The following is a 19,477-nucleotide window of genomic DNA, read 5'->3' as shown; positions in this document are numbered from 1 at the left end:
TCGGTAAATGAGGTGCTAAATACGGATACTAAAATTGTAAATACGACGACATGTTGTCTATTTCGGTAAATACAGTCGCGTATGTTGTCTAATTTTAGATTTTTGCCAGGAATTAGACAGACTAAATTGTGGCACAAACCAAACACTAACTACTACCTCCGTTCTCAAATAGATGTCGTACTAGAATACGTGCAGTCAAATTTTAAAAAATTTAACTACTAATATACATAAAATTATTAGAATTTAGTGCATTAAAAATAATATTATAATATTTTGACATCATCTAATTTTTATCGGTTTTTACTAAAATACATTTATAAATAATAATAATTAAATATATTTATTAAAAACTATATTGATATCCTAAACAACAAATAAAAAAACAGAAGGAGCACTACAATGGTAACGTTCAAAGTTAGGCGTGACAACCTCAGGTTGCAATCCAACCACATTAGGCCCACGAAACACCACCATACCTCCTCCCAAGCCCATATCCATTCGGCCTACTGGCCCAAGGCCCATTGATCCGTACTCGTGAACCTCGTGCTCACTCCGACTCTGCTCACGTACCTCATCTCGGCGTCCGAGCCCACGACAGCTTCCCGTCCCGTCCTCCTCGCCCCCCGAATCCCCCAATTAACGACACGACCGCGGAGCCCTAGCCTCCTCCGGCCACCCGCCGCGGGCCACGGCGAGCCCCCCTTCCCGCCGCCGCCATGGCCTCCCCGGAGGGCTCCACGTGGGTCTTCGACTGCCCCCTCATGGACGACCTGTCGGCCGCCGACTTCGCCGCTGCTCCCGCAGGAGGATTCTACTGGGCGGCCCCGCCGATGCAGCCTCAACCGCAGTCGCCGCCGCCGCCTCCCGCGCAGGCCATCGCTACCGCGGCGCTTCCCAACCCCTGGTAATTGCTGGCGAATGGTCTCGATTTGTGTCCGGGCGTGGCGGCGGTGGATTCCGTGGGTTGGATTCCATCTGGTCCTGATTTGTTGCCATGGTGTTTATATGTTAGTCTTGTTTATAGTAAATTGATCTGGATTATAGCGTAATTGTTATTAGCGGGAGTATGCATAAAGCGCCTAAGCTGTGCGATTTGGATCATACACTAGGATTTTGTGTGGTAGGCGTGGACTGTGAGAGGACTGAGGAGATGATTCTTACATGATGGTTCAATGGACCTTTAATGTAATCACTATACGGTGCTCATCTGGTGAGTAGGTGTGCATAGCTATATACTACATGTGAAGTGTTAGGGCTCTACATCTGTGTTAAGGGTATAATAGTCAAGGGTATTAGAGCCATCTCCTAGTTCTAGGGTTTCCCCCATCCACACCTATATATTGTGCCCATTGGGCCTCAATGTAATCATCCATCATTTGTCCATCTATACAAACTTAACAGTCCTTATGTATAGATTGGCCTTTATGTATATAAGTTATCACTTCTGCACACACCTCGGTGTTCGCATTGGTCTGTGAAACCAGTTTTGGAAACATGAAAACCCCATTCGATAAACTACCGGCTGCTCTATGGTTGGGCCTTTCTTATGCATCTGGCTAGTTTCTTTGTTTACAATGAAGAATAGAGAAAACTGTATTAGGGGGATTCTGGATTGAAAATATATGATGTTTCCTGGTTCATCTGCCAGAAAAGGTATGAACAGCTAGAATCTGCACTTAATTCAACATGTCAGTTGTAACTGAATCCTTTATAGAGATGTATGAAGAAATTGTAAGCTGATTGGTATTGAGGATTAACTATATAGTGATTGAGTTTCGACAGCTCCATTTCTTTTGTAAATGGTAATTGCATTTGATTTTTTTTTTATCAGTATAGAAGCTCAAAATGTTGATCTTAAGTTGAGAATATTTTTGAACTAGCAGATTGGCTGCATGAAATAGCCTGTGATCCCATGTGTTGTCTAATGTAGATCGGTGTTCTTTCACTTGGGTATTTGATCCAGTGCAGGTTTTGGTGTTATGACTTGCAATGCCCAATTAGTGAATTTGTCTTAACTGACTTTGTGTTAAAATTTGTGCGAATACTAGATATTTGCTTTTTTATGTTTTCTTCTGCTGCTTATTCTGGTGCATTATGTGGAGATTTGACATTCTATACTGCAACTTTAATTTTTGGCAGTGTGGAAATCAATACCTCTGTGGACTGTAATCAGGGCAAAGAACAGCCAACAAATAAACGGTCTGTATGTCTATTCTCTTTCTATTCCATAGTTCAAGTGATGTATTTGCATTTCTTTTGCCTGTAGAATATTTTTAACTTGAACACCAAAATGCTTCAGTCCTAGGTCAGATAGTGGTGCTCAACCAAGCACAAAAGCATGCAGAGAGAAAATTAGAAGGGACAAGCTGAACGAGAGGTATGCCCCCTGTCAACAATTGCATTTCATTATTCGGTTTAATCTTTATTCGCCGTCGTTGTATTGTATTTAACTATAATTGAATTTATGAACTTAATTTTGTTAGGTTCTTGGAATTATGTACCATCTTGGATCCAGGAAAGACACCTAAAATGGACAAGTCAGCTATATTGAATGATGCTATTCGCGTAGTAACCGAATTGCGTAGCGAAGCACAAAAGTTGAAGGATTCAAATGAGAGTCTCCAAGAGAAGATCAAAGAGCTGAAGGTCAGTTCGGTTTTGTATGGCCTAATTGTTTATGATGCATCTATTTAGAGGGGGAATGAGCCTCTGTATGCAATGACATGTGTTATTTAGGCTCCCCATATCATTTCATAGCCTTGATTTATGATTCCTTTTTTTCTCCATTTTTTTCATTCCTTTCATATAAAATTTAGTTCAAATTGGCAGCAACTCTTCTTTTATGCTTTGTATGCCGGTGATCTAGTGTTTAAGATTTGCCTTTTGTGGGATAAGAACGAGATAAGGGAATATTTGCATAAGGGATGTTCGAGTTGTGGTAATATTGGTATCTTTGTTTCTTTGGCAGTATTATGCTTATTTATGACATGCTAAGAAAATTATTCGTACCCCTGTAATGGTCTCTGCAGCCCTTTTGTGGTTTTACTTCTTTCAATCCTTGGTGTTTGCTTGCAGTAGCAAGTTTATATGATTATTTGAACATGAGGTATTTGCTTAAACTCTCGTGCTGTATATAAACTATGGATGTCTGTTGAGTTAATAGGCTTGCAACCTTACACCAATGTTTCAGCTCTTCTTTTTGTTGTATAAGCTTTGGTTGCAAATGAGGTTTTCCATGAGTTGTTATCTAGATGCGTTAAGATGATTGTTATTTACTACAATATATTGTGGTTTAAAGATTTTGCAATAAGTTAGTTGATTTGATCCAGTTGTCCATCCATTGAGTAATTTCCCCCACAAATCCTTTGCTTTGGCAGGCTGAGAAGAATGAGCTGCGGGACGAGAAGCAAAGGCTGAAGGCAGAGAAAGAGAGCCTGGAGCAGCAGATAAAGTTCCTGAATGCCCGCCCAAGCCTTGTGCCGCACCCTCCGGTTATCCCAGCCTCTGTGTTCACAGCTCCTCAAGGGCCGGCAGCCGGGCACAAGCTGATGATGCCTGTGATTGGGTACCCCGGATTCCCGATGTGGCAATTCATGCCACCTTCTGACGTCGATACCTCTGATGACCCCAAGTCGTGCCCTCCTGTGGCATAAGCAAGCAAAAGCCAGTTGCCTGATCCTGTGGAAAGAGGCGACACCGCCCTCCATTCGAGTCTAGATTGGTCCGGGTCCCCAGTGTTATTGATGCAGTTGACTGCAGAGCCGAAGGGAGGCTTATATGCATCAGATGGTGACATGGGGTGATCTGATGACACCGTTGTATATTATTAGTAAATAAAATCCGTAACTTCAAGCAAATGAGGAATTAGATGTCGTATACTTTCTGCTTTGTTCGCCATATAACCCGCGATTTGGTACTGATTAGGTTATACCTATTGTGTGGTCCTCCTTCGGTTGAGTTGGTCTCATATTCCTTGCATGTGAAAACAGAGGATGCCGATGAAGGCGATGCTGCGTGCTATGTCGGGTATAACGTGATCCCCTCTTAGCAAAGACGTGATCCCAATTAGTCCATGCTCCTCTTCCTGAAAAATATTCTGGCTACCTTCTCTTTTCTGATTTCTGGAGAAGATCATCGACATCCATTTCCCATTTCAAAAAAGAAAAAAGAAAAAAAAGGAGAAACATTCATCTTTCTTTAATTTTGAGATTTCAGTGAAATAAATTTGCCGCGTTTGTCAATTGTATCGAAAACACTAGACCGCCTTCTTTCTGCGGCGTGCACGCTGCTTATACATAGCAAGAAGAGAAAATAGCTAAAAAAAAGAACATGCTGTTGTGTGTTGTAACATAGAGGTTGCGAAATGATCATTCATGTATCGTGTCATTAAAACAATAACCGAGCACTTATATCAAATTTAAATACAGGAGAAAAGTCAAAACGAAGTAAAAAAAGGAATAGCTAAAGGCAATTCGAAAAATACTGAGATATCCCGTATGCGTTGCGTTCGTACACCTGTCGCGTACACAGTAACAAATGTATGATGTACAGTATGAGGTAACTCAAAACTACAACGTGCGTGCAAATGCAGGCGTTGCTTAGGCGGCCAAGGCCACCAGAGCAGCCAACGCCACCGGCCACCGCCACGGCCGGCTGCTGATACCGATGCGCGTTGCTCGGCGCGCCCGTCGGCGACTTCCCTGCGACGTCCATCGCCGGCGACTGCGCGAAGCTGTCGGCCGTAGGCGAGGGGAGCGGAGCTGGCGAAGGGCTGGCTGGCACTGCCGCCGCCGCTGCAGCAGCCGCGTCGTAGGGGACGGTGGTGACCTTGACGTGCATGGTGCCGTTGAGGCAGTGGCGCGGGATGCCGCAGATGAAGTAGCGGGTGCTGGTTTCGGTGAGATTGAAGGTGGTCTTGCCGCTGGAATGGGTGGAGACGGCGTTGCCCGGGGTGCAGGCGGCGTAGTTCGCCTCCGTCACCTCCAGCACGTTGTGGTACGGCTCGTACTTGAACGGTGCAGACATGTCAATGCATGGAGCACACCATTAGTAACAAGATTGCATTGGACAGAAATGCACACCATTAGTAACAAGATTGCATTGGACAGAAATGCATGATAGATCTTCTTTTCTAGACCGATGAAATGATAGGTCAGATATGACATGCATTCGTGCTACATATACAATCGTCTACTAATCATCGAAAATTTCAAACCACCTGTACAAGCGACCGCAGGAACATATGCGTCGATATGGAGCAACAGTGTTTATACGCAGAGAGGAGTGTCACGCGGTTATGGTGTCGCCGACCATGAAGGTCTTGCCGTCGGCCCACTTGTCGGAGTCGATGCACGTGTCCCACAAGTCGGAGCCGCCCACGGTGTAGTCCGTCGCCAGCGCCGTCGCGGCCAACGCGGCGACCGCCATGGCGGCGAGCAGAGCTCCGGAGCTGTGGCCTTCATGTTCTCCGGCCCGTCCGTACGTCGCAGACCGAATGCTTCGAGGGCAAGGGGTCGCACTCGTACGTTTAACTTTGGCACCGTGGTTGTCTTATGCGATGCATTGCCACAGCAAGTTATAATTATATATATACAATTAAGAAGCCAGGAGGCGCAAGGAAATTTTCTTTTCCGATTAATAGAAAAGGTGTTAATTTGTGGCCGAACATGAAACACATGCATGTAGCAGGGAGAAGAGATCGGTTAGAGGATCTGGGTAGGCTCTTTTCATTAGACATGTTAATTTGGAATTCGAAATCATTGATTGTACATCGCACCTCAGTTTGAGGGGTAAACGAGCTTTTGGGTCGCAAGTTCAACGCAACGATGATATGTTTGTAGTTTGACCTGCGAGCGAGAACCACAAGTATGCATGCATGATTTCAGCTTTCAGCTTCCCTCCAATTTGATTGGTAAGTACAGACGATTTGATCATCAGAGCATCCGCGTTCGTGCTTCCCATGATCCATCCAGTTGTTTTCGATTGTTTCCAGTTTGTTCAGCGCGTAATGGAATGTCCTGTCGGTTGACGCCAGTATTATTCACCAAATTTTTTCCTTGAGAAATTAAATTGCTAGCAGCGCAATTGCTGGTAGATACGCATACGCCTGACGCCTCCCACCGGCGCAGCATTAGTGTGTAAGTGTGTTCTCTGATTGATACATCGATACACTGGAGACTGGAGTTCGGCATTCAGTTCGAGCTAATGCACACGTTAAGCTGCATGTGCTGCCTCTAGTTTATTGGGAGGAATTCCCAAATAGAGGAAAGTCCTCCTGCCTTTTTATACTTGCAATCTCTTCTTTTTTTTTAGAAAAATAGAGGGAAGAATGCTTTTGATCGAGAGAATTTGACCTTAGGGATTAGGGATATTGTCCTAGTGACATCCTGAGATTGGACTCAGGGATGATAAGACCCTGAATCACTTATGAGGTCTCTGTCTGGAATGAAGTATTAATGGAAGGCACTCAGATAACTAGTTCTAATAAGAAGTATAACTATTTATTAGTACACTTAAAGAACTAGTACTATTAAGAAGTATAAACTTCTTGTTAGTACATTTATTAATAGAATTAGTCCAAATAACGAGTATGTTTCTGGTGTGATCTCAAGAAAAAGCAGCTCATCCCACCGCCTTTCATTTCATGGCCACATGGACCTCATAAATCACAATACACAACTACCTTTTGAGATCATGGCACAAAGTTTGGCGGGATTTCATCAAACAGCCAAGTGTTTCATTTCCCTTCTCTGGCAGGTGGCAGTCAACAAGGAACTTTTTCTGTATTATATTTTCTTATTAATATTAAAAAATTAGGTCCCTTTTGGCAAATTTAACATAAATAGATTCATGTCGCCCAACCATCGCATGGCAAGGCCTAGTCCCTCACCAAAGGGTGATCTTTGCAAAAATCGTCCATTTGTTAGGCAACATTAGCAAAAATCATGAAAATATTGCGCTGTTTTCTCTCAACCTTCCAAACACCATTAAGATCACTTTTCAACCGTAGGATAAAAAATGAATGGCTTAGATCAGATGATATAGTACCAATGCACAGCAAAAACGATGGCATAGTAAAATGGAACACTATTGCCACAGGATCGTGCTACAATATTAATGAAGAACACTATTTATCATCTCACAAAACACTGTAGTATTGATACAATGATCTACACTGACTCCTTCGGCACAGTGCCACTACAGAGCATCTGTGTCCCCATCCAAATAGTTACGAAAAACAAATATGAAAAACATTTGGTGGTGTATAGACACTATCTTCAAGTTCTCCATAAAATTTCAGCCCAAATAATAGCATGTATTGTCTTATTTTTTCTCATTGTACACAATTCATTGTTTGAGCTGAAATTTTATGAAGAACTTTAAGATACTATAATCTACCCTATTTTCTTATAATTTTTTGTGACTATTTGAATGGTGTTTTGAAGGTCTAAGCAAGTGAACATGATATTTTTCTAATATTTGCAAAATCCTCATTATTTTTTTGGCAAAAGTTGCCAAATACCTTGTAAACCCATGGTTTGGCGATAGGTGTCTATATATGCCAAATTTATAAACAGGTGCCTCATTTTGTAATATTATATATATATATATATATATATATATATATATATATATATATATATATATATATATATAGTGCTGTAGTGGGTTGGTAGCTGTGTTTGTTTGGCCGAGTCACATGGCGGAGTTGGGCTACTAGAGGCTGGTAGCCCGGTGGGCGGTGGTCTAGGAGTAGGTCTGGCAATGGGGTGGGTCGAGGGTTAGGTGCAGTAAGAACACATTCAACCTAAAACCCGAATAAAAAAAATTCAACCCTAACTCAAATCACCTAGCAGATGCAAAAATACCCTTGGTCCTAAACCCAACGGGGACTCGTAGGTGCCAAGATGGTGGGAGCCGAGGGGTGCCAAGGTGGGCGGGACTGTGGGGCGGTGGCCCGGAGCGGGCGGTGACTGGGAGTCGGGGTGTGGTTAGGTGGCTTGGGGTGGGTGACGAGCGTGGGCAAGCTGCGGCCGGGAGCCGAGGCGGGCATAGGCGGGTGACGAGTCAGATCCAGGCAAGTGACGCTAGGGGGGTCGATGGGCTAGTTGGGCGCTAGCCGCTAAGCCTTTTCGAGCGCCCACAAACAAAAACTTACTATCAAACCCCCTAACTCTGCTCTCACCGGGTGTAAAACCCATGGAAACCTAACCCATTCTAATTCATTACCAGCCTATGTAGTAGTAGTTAGAGACGGCCCGAGCATGCGGCTAAGGGGGAGGGGGGATGGAATTGCATGGGACACAGCCTTATGGAGGGATTGGGATCCTCTTTCCTCCACTGCAGAGGATCAACAGTGATGTGTATTAGGGGATGTTTACAGTTGTCGGATTAAAATCTGGCGACCCAGATGAAAATACTATAGTACCTATGGACAGTAGAAATCGGCGCTACAGTGAACGGAAGTACTGTTTCTCCCGTACTTTACTACAACAATCACAATTAATTAATACAGGGTACTGTATCACAGACACATTATACTGTTCAAACAGTAACTCTATGCAATAATCGTGATTATGGCAGAGGATCCAGGTCCTTTATGGAGACGATGGGCTGAATGGTGGGTGCTGTGCTATTGGGTACCCATCCGGGTCCTATATTTCCTTTTCCTGACGTGGTGGCCGCGCGGCGCATGGGACGGCACTGGAGCCGTAACCACGACCCAGGTGTCCGGCAGACACTCGCATACCACGAGGGCAGAGTACACTGACTGCAGTGGTCGCCCTCGCCCATGGCAAGCTGGCAACAGCCCACAGTGGCACACAGCCGCACAGGGCAAACACTCTGACTCGGCAGGTTCATCTCCCCAGTTCGCTGCTACAAGGGAAGATCGCTCTCCCGTTCACCCGCCGCGGGAGAAGGGACGGTTCCGCTGCCAGCCATCGCGAAGAAGAGCTGGGGAAACGCCAAAAATTTCGCAGGTCGCGCGTCGCGGGCACGTGCTCCCGAGTCCCCATTGCTGAGCGCCCAAGGAAGTTCGCACGTGCAACGGCCGCGGGGCAGTTGAACTTTGAACGTACAACTCGAACATTTACAAGTGCGTGGTTACGCCGTCGCGGGCACGTGCCGGTGATGTTGACGGGTCTGGATTTGTTTAACCGATCCTATGGAGATTTTTTATTTTTTATTATTTAAATAAAAATGCAAATATAAGCGTCTATTTTAAAATAAATCTAGACTCTGTCCTTCCTGGTAGAAGGACATGCTTAAAAATATTAAGTTCTAATGCTCTCAAAATTCAAATATAATCGAAATAGGCATAAAAAATTATGTGTGGTATAGGTTGATATTATATGGCTCTTAAAAAAAATTTCAGATAAACATATGATTTGTACAATAAGAAAAAACAAAATTTAAACTTGAATTTTATCTTTTTTCTCATTATATAAGTAATTGTTTGAGTTAATTTTTTTAGCTAGATGTTACATCATCTACAGCACATAATTTTTTCATAATTTTTTATTTTTTTGAGAGAGTACATACATGACGCATGCTATACACGTACACCACATGCACACACATGTAAGTGGAAAACACGCAATACCAATGAACACGCTACTCTAGTCTAACCCAGACACAACCAAGACGCTACATGGAAAAAAACCCCAGGTGAGGCAAGCCTCAGCACGGTCCTCATAATTTTTCATATTTATTTCATTAGTGTTTTGAATGTTGAGAGTTTTGAAACACAATATTTTTGGATTTTTAAACATGTCGTCAGTTGGAAATACGTATATATTTGTAATTTTTCAAAATGAACATATATATATATTTTGATTTTAAAAGATATAAAATAAAAAATTCATCCAGTGGATGCCTAGCGCGCTAGCCCCACCGAAGAGTCGATCAAACAAATACTAGTACTATATAGCTTGCAAGTCGAAACGCATGCAGCTGCCGTGGTCAGGTTTCTCAGAATCAACCTTTTGCAGCTTGTGCCCCGGCCTCTTTCCGTCTTCTTTTGCCATTCTCCATCTCTTTTCATTTTCAAAGGAAACGCGTTGACCACGTCATATGGACGCCAAGATGACATGGACGTGCGAACTGCCATGCATGCATCGACCCTTGATGTTTGGCTCCCTGCACTTCCCTTCAACAACTAGGCATGCACTAGCTTCAATCTCAGCATTTTGATCCCTTCGCCAGCGCTACGCTTCTTCCCCTCGCGCTGGCTCCTCCTCCGCTCGCGCGCGCCATGCACGGCCGCGACGTTCGCGTCCCTGTCCTAGTGCTCCTCGCGCTGCTCCGCTTCGCTGCCGCGCAGCCGTGGCCGAATTGCGACATTAGAAGCGGCAACTACTCCGCGGGCAGCGCCTACGAGAACAACCTCCTCCAGCTCATCTACGACCTCCAGTCGAAGGCGTCCTCCTCGCCCACCCTCTTCGCGTCCGGCTCCGCCGGCGCCGGCGCGGGCAGTACCGTGTACGGGCTCGTGCTCTGCCGCGGGGACGTCAGCGCCTCCGACTGCTTCGACTGCGGCACCCACGCCGGCCAGGACGTGGCGCTGATCTGCAACCGCACCAGGGACGTGGTGCTCTGCTACAACCAGTGCTACGTCCGCGTCTCCGACACTGACTTCCTCGCCTCTGCCAACAATTCCGGCGAGGTGTACCTCATCACCGGCACCCACGTTAACAGCGGCGTCGACGTGGCAGCCTTGTTGTTGTACGCGGTTACGGGACTCCTCAAATCCACCTTGCAGTACGCGGTGGAGAATTCGACGAGGATGTTCGCGACGGGGCAGCTGATGGGGCTCGACCAGAGGATCCCAAACATCTGGTCGATGGTGCAGTGCGCGTCGGACCTGTCCCTGCCGCAGTGCCGGAGGTGCCTCGAGGACCTAAAGGCCCAGTGGTGGAAGGAGTTCCATCAAAACGGGGAGGGCACGAGGATGGGTGGCGCGCGGTGCAACATGAGGTACGAGATGGGGGACAAATTCTACGTCGGCGACGCAATGGTGAAGTTGCAGCTGAAGGGCGGGCTAGTCGCTCTGTCGCCTTCGCCGTCGCCTGCGAGGGTTGTTGTACCCGGCATTATGGAAGGTGAGTAGTACTCCTTCGCCTTGATTGACTTCAAAAGAAGAGCAGTGGTATCTATTTATTATCTTAATATTTGAAGAAAAAATAACCACAATGTACGCTCTTAAAATCTAGAAATTACTATATTAATAAAAAAAATGAAAAAAATCTTCATGGCCCATATTATAACAGTTAGATGTTAATGCGAAGAAATCCTAACATGAAGAGAAGTTGGAGTCTATTCGAACGATCTTTTCGGCAAAAAAGCTAGAAAATTGATACAAGTTACAACTCTATATTGAGTCGGTTACATATCAAAATAAAATAATCAATCATCCCGGAGAGACTCAAGCCGCGCAGGTTGTCAGCGTCAACGACGAGGAATTGGTCCAGTTAGGGCAGCGGCGGTATGCCAGCCTAGGAATCGGCCTAGGTGAGGATAAATTGTGTGGCGGAGTGTGGCGTGGTCGATGGAGACGCCGAAGCAGAGGCCGTGGCCGGGGAAGACAAACATGCTAGCACAATAATTTTTTATTATTGAAATTATGATGTTGTTTGGTTCATCATTTTGTAACGTGACCTGATTACAAAGGGTAATCAATTACATTGCACCTGTTTGTTTCCATCGAGCTGTAATCGGATTACATGGAATCGAATACCGGTGCTATACAAGTCTGATTCCGCTTGAACCCCACCGCAAACACAAAATGATACCACCATCCACGCCTCTGACTTGCCCCCGCCTCCGCCTCCTGCGACCCCTGTGACCGGTGCACTACCTCCGCCTCACTCGCGCAAGCGATCTTTCTAGCGACCGGCATGCCACTTCCTCCTTGCCCCGCGCGACCAACACCTTGGCCTTGCCCCATGCCACTGTCACCGACTGCCCTGCTCGTCGGCGACCGGTGCGCTACCTTATCAATCCCCGCGGGCCACAACGTATGATGCAAGAAGAAGCGCTGACCAGGCGGCCATGGTTGCTCCCCCACGTTGCACGTGGCTTCCTTGCCATCCCTCACCGCCTCCAAGCCCGTTTACGGCGGCGACCTTGCCAGATTTGTCAATAGCGAGACCGGATCTAGTGTCCCGGTGACGCGTGATGCCTCTTTGGTCTGCTTCCCCTCCCGTCTTCCCCTTCGCCTCCAAGCTGCTCCCATGGCCATGGTGCCTTCGAGAGCCTCGGTGGGCATCATCAGGGTGAGGAGCAACGACGGTGCCGTCCAGATCTGAGCGACCCCGACCGCCCGACAAGACTGCAACGTCGATCTCCGCCCAGCTTTGCTACACATGGGCCTCTGTGCTTTCCTTTCCCTTCCCGCCGCTCATCCAAACAAAGCAAGTAATCATCGATCACTTTCCCGTTATCGCTGTGAATTCATTCCCTTTACGTTTGCATTACCGTTCGTGGAACCAAACACCACCTATATATTATAAGAGTTGTATTTAATTATTAGAAAATCTTTACTATCTTTAAAGGAACATGTTGTCAGGATGAAGAATAAAAGAGGCACCGAATAGGGAGGAATGTTCATGGCCCATGGGTTGGCCTGTTGCGTGTGGGCCCACTTGAATAATTAATTGGCCTAACCCACGTGAGGCTTTAACACCACGTAAATTCTAAAAGCATAGCATCTTTTTTTAGTCATCTCCACTTGAATAATTAATTGGGCTAACCCACGTGAGGCTTTAACATCACGTAAATTCTACCAGCCTAGTATCTTTTTTTTAATCATCTTCAACAGATATTTTAAAAATTCATCCTCTATAATATTATTATAGTATCTCCTAACACTATTACAGCATCTCTTATTTTTTTATCTTCAACAGCTACCCTATTTCCTACCTTCTATTACTCTCCTCATTCCTCCGAACCCACAGTCATCCACTCGACACAATAATACAGCTCCCTCGATCGATCGGTATATTTGCCACTCCTAGCGCTACAGTAACAGGCGCCCGTATCACTGTTGATCTTGATACGGGCTTCGTTAGAGGTTGTTGCGGACGAGCTTGATCGGCAAAAGTACAGGCGAGCGGTCGGCACAATACTTTGCCGGATCGATTCCGATACCGTTGGAGATAGCCTTAGCTCGCCTCCACATAGGACAGTGTTTGAGATCTGTAGAGTGGGGTGTGCGGCTGAGATTGAGGCAGAGGTGGAGAAAGCACAACCATGTGCCACAACCATGGAGGGCTGGATTTGATTTGATTTTCTAACTTTAAATGTACTTTTCTCTCAGGCCGTAAGTCAGTTTCAAATCCGTTTGAGTCATTGTGTTGTTTCAAATTAATGTAACAAGATGAGACAATATGAATATATTTTTTGAATTTCTAAAAATTTAACATTTGAAATGTACTAGTTTGACACGAGCGACAAGCTACTTCTTGCATGCGGGTCCACGGTGGCTACGGCCTGCGGAGATGTTGGTTACAAGAGTTGTGCTAGTTCAGAATTAATCTAGCAAAATCTGTTACACATGTTGCTTCCAGAAGGAGGAGATGATACGGTCATAATCATACCCAAGTTAGTCAAATTGCACTACTGTGTGGCCACTAACCACCGCTCCACCATATGAGAGTTTCTCAGTTGAACAATAACTTCACATTGTTCATTGAGAAACACCATCAAAGTCATGAGCTATATGTTTAAAAATGAGAAAATTCCTTATTTGCTATCAGAAGATAAGGTGATTTTCTATTTGTCATCTTTCAAAATAAACTTCCTTATTTGCTACATCTTATACTTTTCATTTCTTTGTCGCCACTTTCGCCCATTTGACTAATAGAAAATACATATTTGCGCTCGGGAAGGAGGATGACAACTTCAGGTGCGGCCGCCGGCAGCTAATCAAAGTTTAGAGCTCTTTATATGTTGAATCTTAGAATGTGATATACTAGAGATTTGTAGACAATTTCTTTATGCTTACATAGGATTTTTGAACGTTGAATTTAAATGAATAGATCAGGAGATATGAATTTCTGAAGTTGTGTTGTTTGCAGACTATTAGGGGAGCTGTATTGTTATATTGTGATTATGATTTAGCATAGCAAAAGCCAGAACTAATTTTTGAATACCAAAGATGTAGAAAATTTTGTGTACATAATTGTAGTGTGCTTATTTGTTGTGTTTCCTACTGTAGAAAATATATATAAAAATAACAATTTGATTGGACTGCAGTGGATGTACGAGTGTCGTGGTTGTTTTTTTAATACAATTTAGTTTAATATTCACAATAATTTCTAAGTAGAAAATATAGTATATTAAGTATAGTTTCTGTATATAAGTTGTCACCTATGATTATACTTCTTGGTTGCCGCCGTCCTCTTTTCTAAAGGCAAATGCGTTTTTTCTATTGGTGAAATGGACGGCAGTGGCGAGAAATGAATAAAAATTAGAAGAAGTGGCAAATAAAGAAGTTCATTTCATGAGATGTCAAATAGGGAATTGCCTTATATTCTGATGGCAAATAAGGAATTTTCTTTATAAAAACTATGACACATGGAGTGTTGGACATAGTTGAACAGAGTTTTTTTTGTTGGCACAAGTACAGGTAAAAATAATTCAGTTGGCAAACTTCTTGGAATTATATTGCCAATAGTGTTTGTTGCTGCGGTAGCTGCCATAACCCTTTATATGTGGAATGTGCGTAAGACGAGAAGATACCAAATAACAGAACTTCCCCATCCAAGTAAGTCTTCTGCACAGTTTGAGATAAAGCTATTAAAAATTTCAGTTATTTACACTAACAATTGGATCGATGGAAATTTACAAGCTCATATGGTTGAGGACTTCGAAAGCATCAAGTCAACCTTGTTATCTCTGTCATCACTACAAGTAGCAACAAATAACTTTGATGAAAGCAATAAACTTGGTGAGGGGGGATTCGGTGCAGTTTATAAGGTATGATAATAACCTCTTCAAGAAAATAGCTACATCACAAATTTGCGACAAGCTTTTAAGTTCAAACTTCGAGTGGTTGCTGTACAATGTACCTCAGGGATAGCTTGTTTAAATCAAGCATGGTAAAAAAAGAACTTAGATAGAAATAGTGAAATTAGTACTCAATTGTTCTGAATTATAGTATGTGAAGCCTATTTCAGAATGCGGTATATTCTACCCATTTAACTTCACGGAAGATTAATTTATACAGGGAGATCTTTCTGGGCAAGAATTGGCCGTTAAGAGGTTGTCAAAGGGTTCGAATCAGGGCCTAGAAGAGCTAAGAAACGAGCTAGTTCTGGTGGCCAAACTTCATCACAAGAATCTTGTTCGGCTGGAGGGTTTTTGCTTAGAAGAGGGAGAGAGATTGCTCGTCTACGAGTACATGCCCAATAAAAGCCTCGACACCATTCTTTTCGGTGCTGCTTCTTTGCCATAGAATCTAAATACATTTTATTAACATCAATGCATTTGCAATAACCATGAAATTCTCATTTGCTATTAGACGCTGAGGAAAAAAGACAGCTAGACTGGAGGAAACGATTCAACATAATAGAAGGAGTTGCTCGAGGATTGCAGTATCTTCACGAAGACTCTCAGAAGAAGATTGTCCACCGTGACATGAAAGCAAGCAATGTTTTGTTGGATGCAGACATGAACCCGAAGATTGGGGACTTCGGCCTAGCCAGGCTCTTCGGGCAAGATCAGACTCGTGATGTGACGAACCGCATTGTTGGGACGTTGTAATTAATCGTGGCCGTCCAACAATTAATCAGTCAGTTATCCCTCGTACTCATAACACCAGCTTAGCTAACCATGCTGTCAATTCTTCTTGCTGCAGTGGCTACATGTCTCCTGAGTATGTGATGCGTGGACAATACTCAACGAAATTAGACGTGTACAGTTTTGGCATTCTCGTTATAGAGATTGTAACGGGCCAGAGAAACAACGGACAATACTTTTATGAGCAAAATGAAGACATCATAAGCATCGTGAGTACTTGCCAACAAACAAACTATCCTGCCTGTAGTAGTACTTGCATATGTCTAGATATATTGTTGTTGTTACTGAACATACTGATGCTAGGTATGGAGACACTGGGCCGAGGGAACAATTGCAGAGATAATAGATGAGTCTTTGGGGAGAAACTACTCAGCAGCCGAGGTGCTAAAATGTGTTAACATCGGCCTGTTGTGCCTTCAACAAAACCCGGTCGACCGACCTACAATGTCTGATATCATGGTGATGCTGAACTGTGATACGACCAGTTCTTTGCGTACCCCTGCTAGACCAACATTCTTCGTCGAGGGAAGCTCATGTTACTCTTACAATACAGTTTCACATTCCTCCCCTGCCCCCAGGTAGCTAGAGGAGGTTAAGGCCTAACGCAGGCCTGTTTGTGGATTGCGGCATATTGTTGCTTATTTGTTTCATGTTCTACAGTAAATAGTTCAGAGCAACCAGTGCAATTCATCACCTAATGCAATTTGTGCTCACCGTTAGTTTCTTTTACTGTTGTTGCTGTAAGCTTTCAGAAAGTATATATGAAAATGCCCGTTTATCTGAAAACATGTCCCATTTATTGCTGCCCTAGTTTGTGACGTCCCAGCGCCAAATTGTGCGTGCAATGGTCGGCATGGCTTTCTTCAGGGATTACCTCAAAATTGGGCTAGAAGAGTTGACTGGGCGAGAATAGTGTGTTAACCTGAATAGTGACTAACCAAGAAACCAACAGACCCAAGTAGCCAACCACTGAAGTGCACTGTTCATTTTCTTTGGTTCAGTATGCAAGGCAAGCTGGTTGGAAAGGCCATCGTTGCCTAGTTCGAGGAAATGGTGGTGTAGGAGAAGGCTGGTCGGAACCTTACTGTGGAGGCAGGGTCTATTTGGTTGTCACGAGTTTGGGCCTCCGGAACTGTCAACTGGGAGGCGGAGCTGTAAATTTGTAACTGTGGCTTTTCTCAAAGTTTGATAATTTCAACACCATTTCGAGTGAAAATGAGTCAGAATTCACAGTTTTTCTTCAGTACGGATAAGTTAATTGCTGTCCACAATCTGGCATTAGGATATTGAGATGGATCATCAACTTATCTAGGATATGGATCAGTTAATGTGCCCTCATTCACAGTGATATCTTCTTTCAAGTTTCAAGATCACGTCAGACTGGTCATAACTCATAAACGTAAACTTGTTGCTCAATGGCTTAGAAGTTATAAGTGAGTCACTCCCGATTCACGAAGAAGCGATTGCAGGCTGTGCCGGTGGCTGAAGCTCCACGCTGTCCCTGGTCAACATGGAAACGACGGATGCAATGTCTGGCCGGTCATCAGGATCAGAATGTACGCACAAGAAAGCCCAATATGGACGCTTCCTAGCGCTTGGATTTGAGAGTTTGGTTGATCAACTACGATATCATCATCCCTTTGATCCAGCAATTCCATACCTGCAAAGATGTTCCCCGCCAGTTTGCCAGTTAAAACTTCACTTCTAGATACGATGATATGGATGCTGAAGTGCAGAAATGAGCTTACATCAGCAATCGGGAGATTCATGGAATTGTCAGAACTGTTGTTCCTTTTCTTACAATTTCAACTACCAGCACTCCAAAGCTGACAATGTCGGCCTTTGGTGACACAATTCCATGCATTGCGTACTCTGGAGCCATATAACCGCTAGAGGTGATGATCAGTTAGGTGTATTTGATATCTTCTCATATTTACCGCACGATCAAATCTAAACCAAACCTTAAACACCTAAACTAGTATATATTACTCATCACAACAATCTAAGCAGACCATCCACATGGTTTCACAGTTTGGATAGAGGAGATTTCGATCGCAGTCTCTAGGATTAGTTCATATTTACATCAAACTAAAAAATTCCTAGAGCAATCATCCTTCTGTAAACAAGCCCCTGATTGAAACGAAGAAATTTCACAAAAGCGCATTTGCATATTCTTTTCACATTCCATCCAGAAAACATTAGGTAGCCCCAAATGTAATACATTTTTTATGTCGTTTGTTCCAACGTGATCCGACATACAAGGAGCTCACAATTCAGACATGAGCAGATTGTTAGTTGTTACTTATTCATGAGCGCCAATCGGCACATTTGGAGATTCAGAGGATAGATATCTACGTTGGTAACGCTTAAGAGGCATCTATAGTTCTATATTATTATAGAAATCTATATATATTAATACTAATATGAAAACACGAGTTTAGCCTTTTTGGGTGCTCTAGCTTTGAACTCTTGGTTGTGCTGGTAGCTTCAGCAATCTGATGTATTTACTTGCTCTTCTCCCCTGTTCTGTTGTTACTACCATTTATTTGGTTGGACTGAACTTTGTTATTGACTTTTAATATAAGTCGAGTTAATCTCTGTTAAAAAATATAAAAAACACTTGTGTAACAAGAAAATTAAATCTCGACCATCCATCGCTGAGAGAAACGTTTGATCTCTGCCGTTCACTCGATTTGGATTAGATTTGTTCAACCCAAAACTACGGACATGCCTACCTCATGCTTGTAATCCCCACACGATCAATTCCTGCCGATCCCCTCCCCGAGGACCTCACGCCGCTGCCTTCCACTCGCGAGTCATGACTCCATCCTCGCGCACACTGCTGCCCTCCGTGGCTCCGCCCGTGCCCGTGCCGTGGCCTGCCGATCTTGCCAAAGCCACCTGCATCGGGCCATCGGCGAAGAGGGCCTCCGCGCGGCCTCCAGGGATTACGCCGGTTTCACGCGCATCAGCCCCCTCATCCTCTGTGCAGAGTTGCTGCTGCGCAATGCAAATGCGGCCTCCCTCACGTGCTCGCATTCCACCGCGTCGCCGAGCGCGTTGGTGTCTGCACTGCGATGAAGCTCAATGGCGACACGCGTTGTCGCGGCCGTGTGCAGGTTCAGGGCCGGTTCTGACCTTTTAGTGGCCTGGGATGAGACAAAAGTAGAGCCCCTATGTAATAATAACAATATTTTTATTATAATTATAAAGCTAATCTTTAGTAGCTCACAATAACACAAACTATTAATCAGTGACGTCCGGTTGCTTAAAATAATATTAGTACATAAGAGAAAACTAAAAAATACCACTAGGATAAAAAACATTTTAAGAGAAGTAGAGTAGAATTCTCACTAAGATGCTTCTATTCTCTTAATCCATAATTTTCAAAAGAACTATTGTCATCACTAGATCAGAAAAGTTTACAAAAAAGAAAATCACTTCCTCAACATGTCACCTTTTTTAGATCATGCCCTCTATCTAATGATTCATTTTTTTTCTTTTTTTCCTATTTTAGATCAATGCTTCCTTGACCACATGTTACCGCACTATACTAAAAGAGTTGGTACCACTGAGAAATTGAATTATTCGTATGCTTTTGAACCTCTCTCAACAAGTCAGTTCTGATTGAAATCTTTAAATATTAGAAAAAAAGAAATCAAAGTTATAAGAAGGC

General features: G+C 43.9%; 2 protein-coding genes and 1 pseudogene across 2 annotated transcripts; 2 read left to right on the top strand and 1 right to left on the bottom strand.

Moving 5' to 3' along the window:
* Positions 1-565: 565 nt before the first annotated feature.
* On the top strand, positions 566-3,948 carry LOC133891337 (transcription factor ILR3-like). The gene is made up of 5 exons (XM_062332053.1): positions 566-904; positions 2,140-2,199; positions 2,300-2,377; positions 2,484-2,646; positions 3,378-3,948. The coding sequence occupies exons 1-5, from the start codon at positions 717-719 to the stop codon at positions 3,651-3,653; spliced, it is 765 nt and encodes a 254-aa protein (XP_062188037.1). The 5' UTR covers positions 566-716; the 3' UTR covers positions 3,654-3,948.
* Positions 3,949-4,598: 650 nt separating this feature from the next.
* Positions 4,599-5,532, bottom strand: LOC133891698 (blue copper protein-like; annotated as a pseudogene).
* A 4,596-nt stretch (positions 5,533-10,128) lies between these two features.
* On the top strand, positions 10,129-16,600 carry LOC133891667 (cysteine-rich receptor-like protein kinase 10). Its single transcript, XM_062332400.1, has 7 exons — positions 10,129-11,102; positions 14,630-14,767; positions 14,852-14,979; positions 15,230-15,437; positions 15,524-15,761; positions 15,860-16,010; positions 16,105-16,600. Exons 1-7 carry the CDS (start codon positions 10,256-10,258, stop codon positions 16,381-16,383), a joined length of 1,989 nt encoding a protein of 662 aa, XP_062188384.1. The 5' UTR covers positions 10,129-10,255; the 3' UTR covers positions 16,384-16,600.
* The last annotated feature ends 2,877 nt before the right edge of the window (positions 16,601-19,477 follow it).

The sequence above is a fragment of the Phragmites australis genome, chromosome 14 (assembly GCF_958298935.1).
Source record: "Phragmites australis chromosome 14, lpPhrAust1.1, whole genome shotgun sequence".
Classification (NCBI taxonomy): Eukaryota; Viridiplantae; Streptophyta; class Magnoliopsida; order Poales; family Poaceae; genus Phragmites; species Phragmites australis.
This window is presented reverse-complemented; position numbering and strand designations above follow the sequence as displayed.

What these genes read in the sequence shown, in the direction of transcription:
- LOC133891337 (XM_062332053.1), top strand. Translation starts at nt 717, where the DNA reads ATGGCCTCCCCGGAGGGCTCCACGTGGGTCTTCGACTGCCCCCTCATG. An exon ending in GCGGCGCTTCCCAACCCCTG is followed by an intron (nt 905 to 2,139) that starts GTAATTGCTGGC and finishes AATTTTTGGCAG; the next exon opens with TGTGGAAATCAATACCTCTG. An exon ending in AGGGACAAGCTGAACGAGAG is followed by an intron (nt 2,378 to 2,483) that starts GTATGCCCCCTG and finishes TAATTTTGTTAG; the next exon opens with GTTCTTGGAATTATGTACCA.
- LOC133891667 (XM_062332400.1), top strand. Translation starts at nt 10,256, where the DNA reads ATGCACGGCCGCGACGTTCGCGTCCCTGTCCTAGTGCTCCTCGCGCTG. An exon ending in AACAGAACTTCCCCATCCAA is followed by an intron (nt 14,768 to 14,851) that starts GTAAGTCTTCTG and finishes GAAATTTACAAG; the next exon opens with CTCATATGGTTGAGGACTTC. An exon ending in AACCGCATTGTTGGGACGTT is followed by an intron (nt 15,762 to 15,859) that starts GTAATTAATCGT and finishes TTCTTGCTGCAG; the next exon opens with TGGCTACATGTCTCCTGAGT.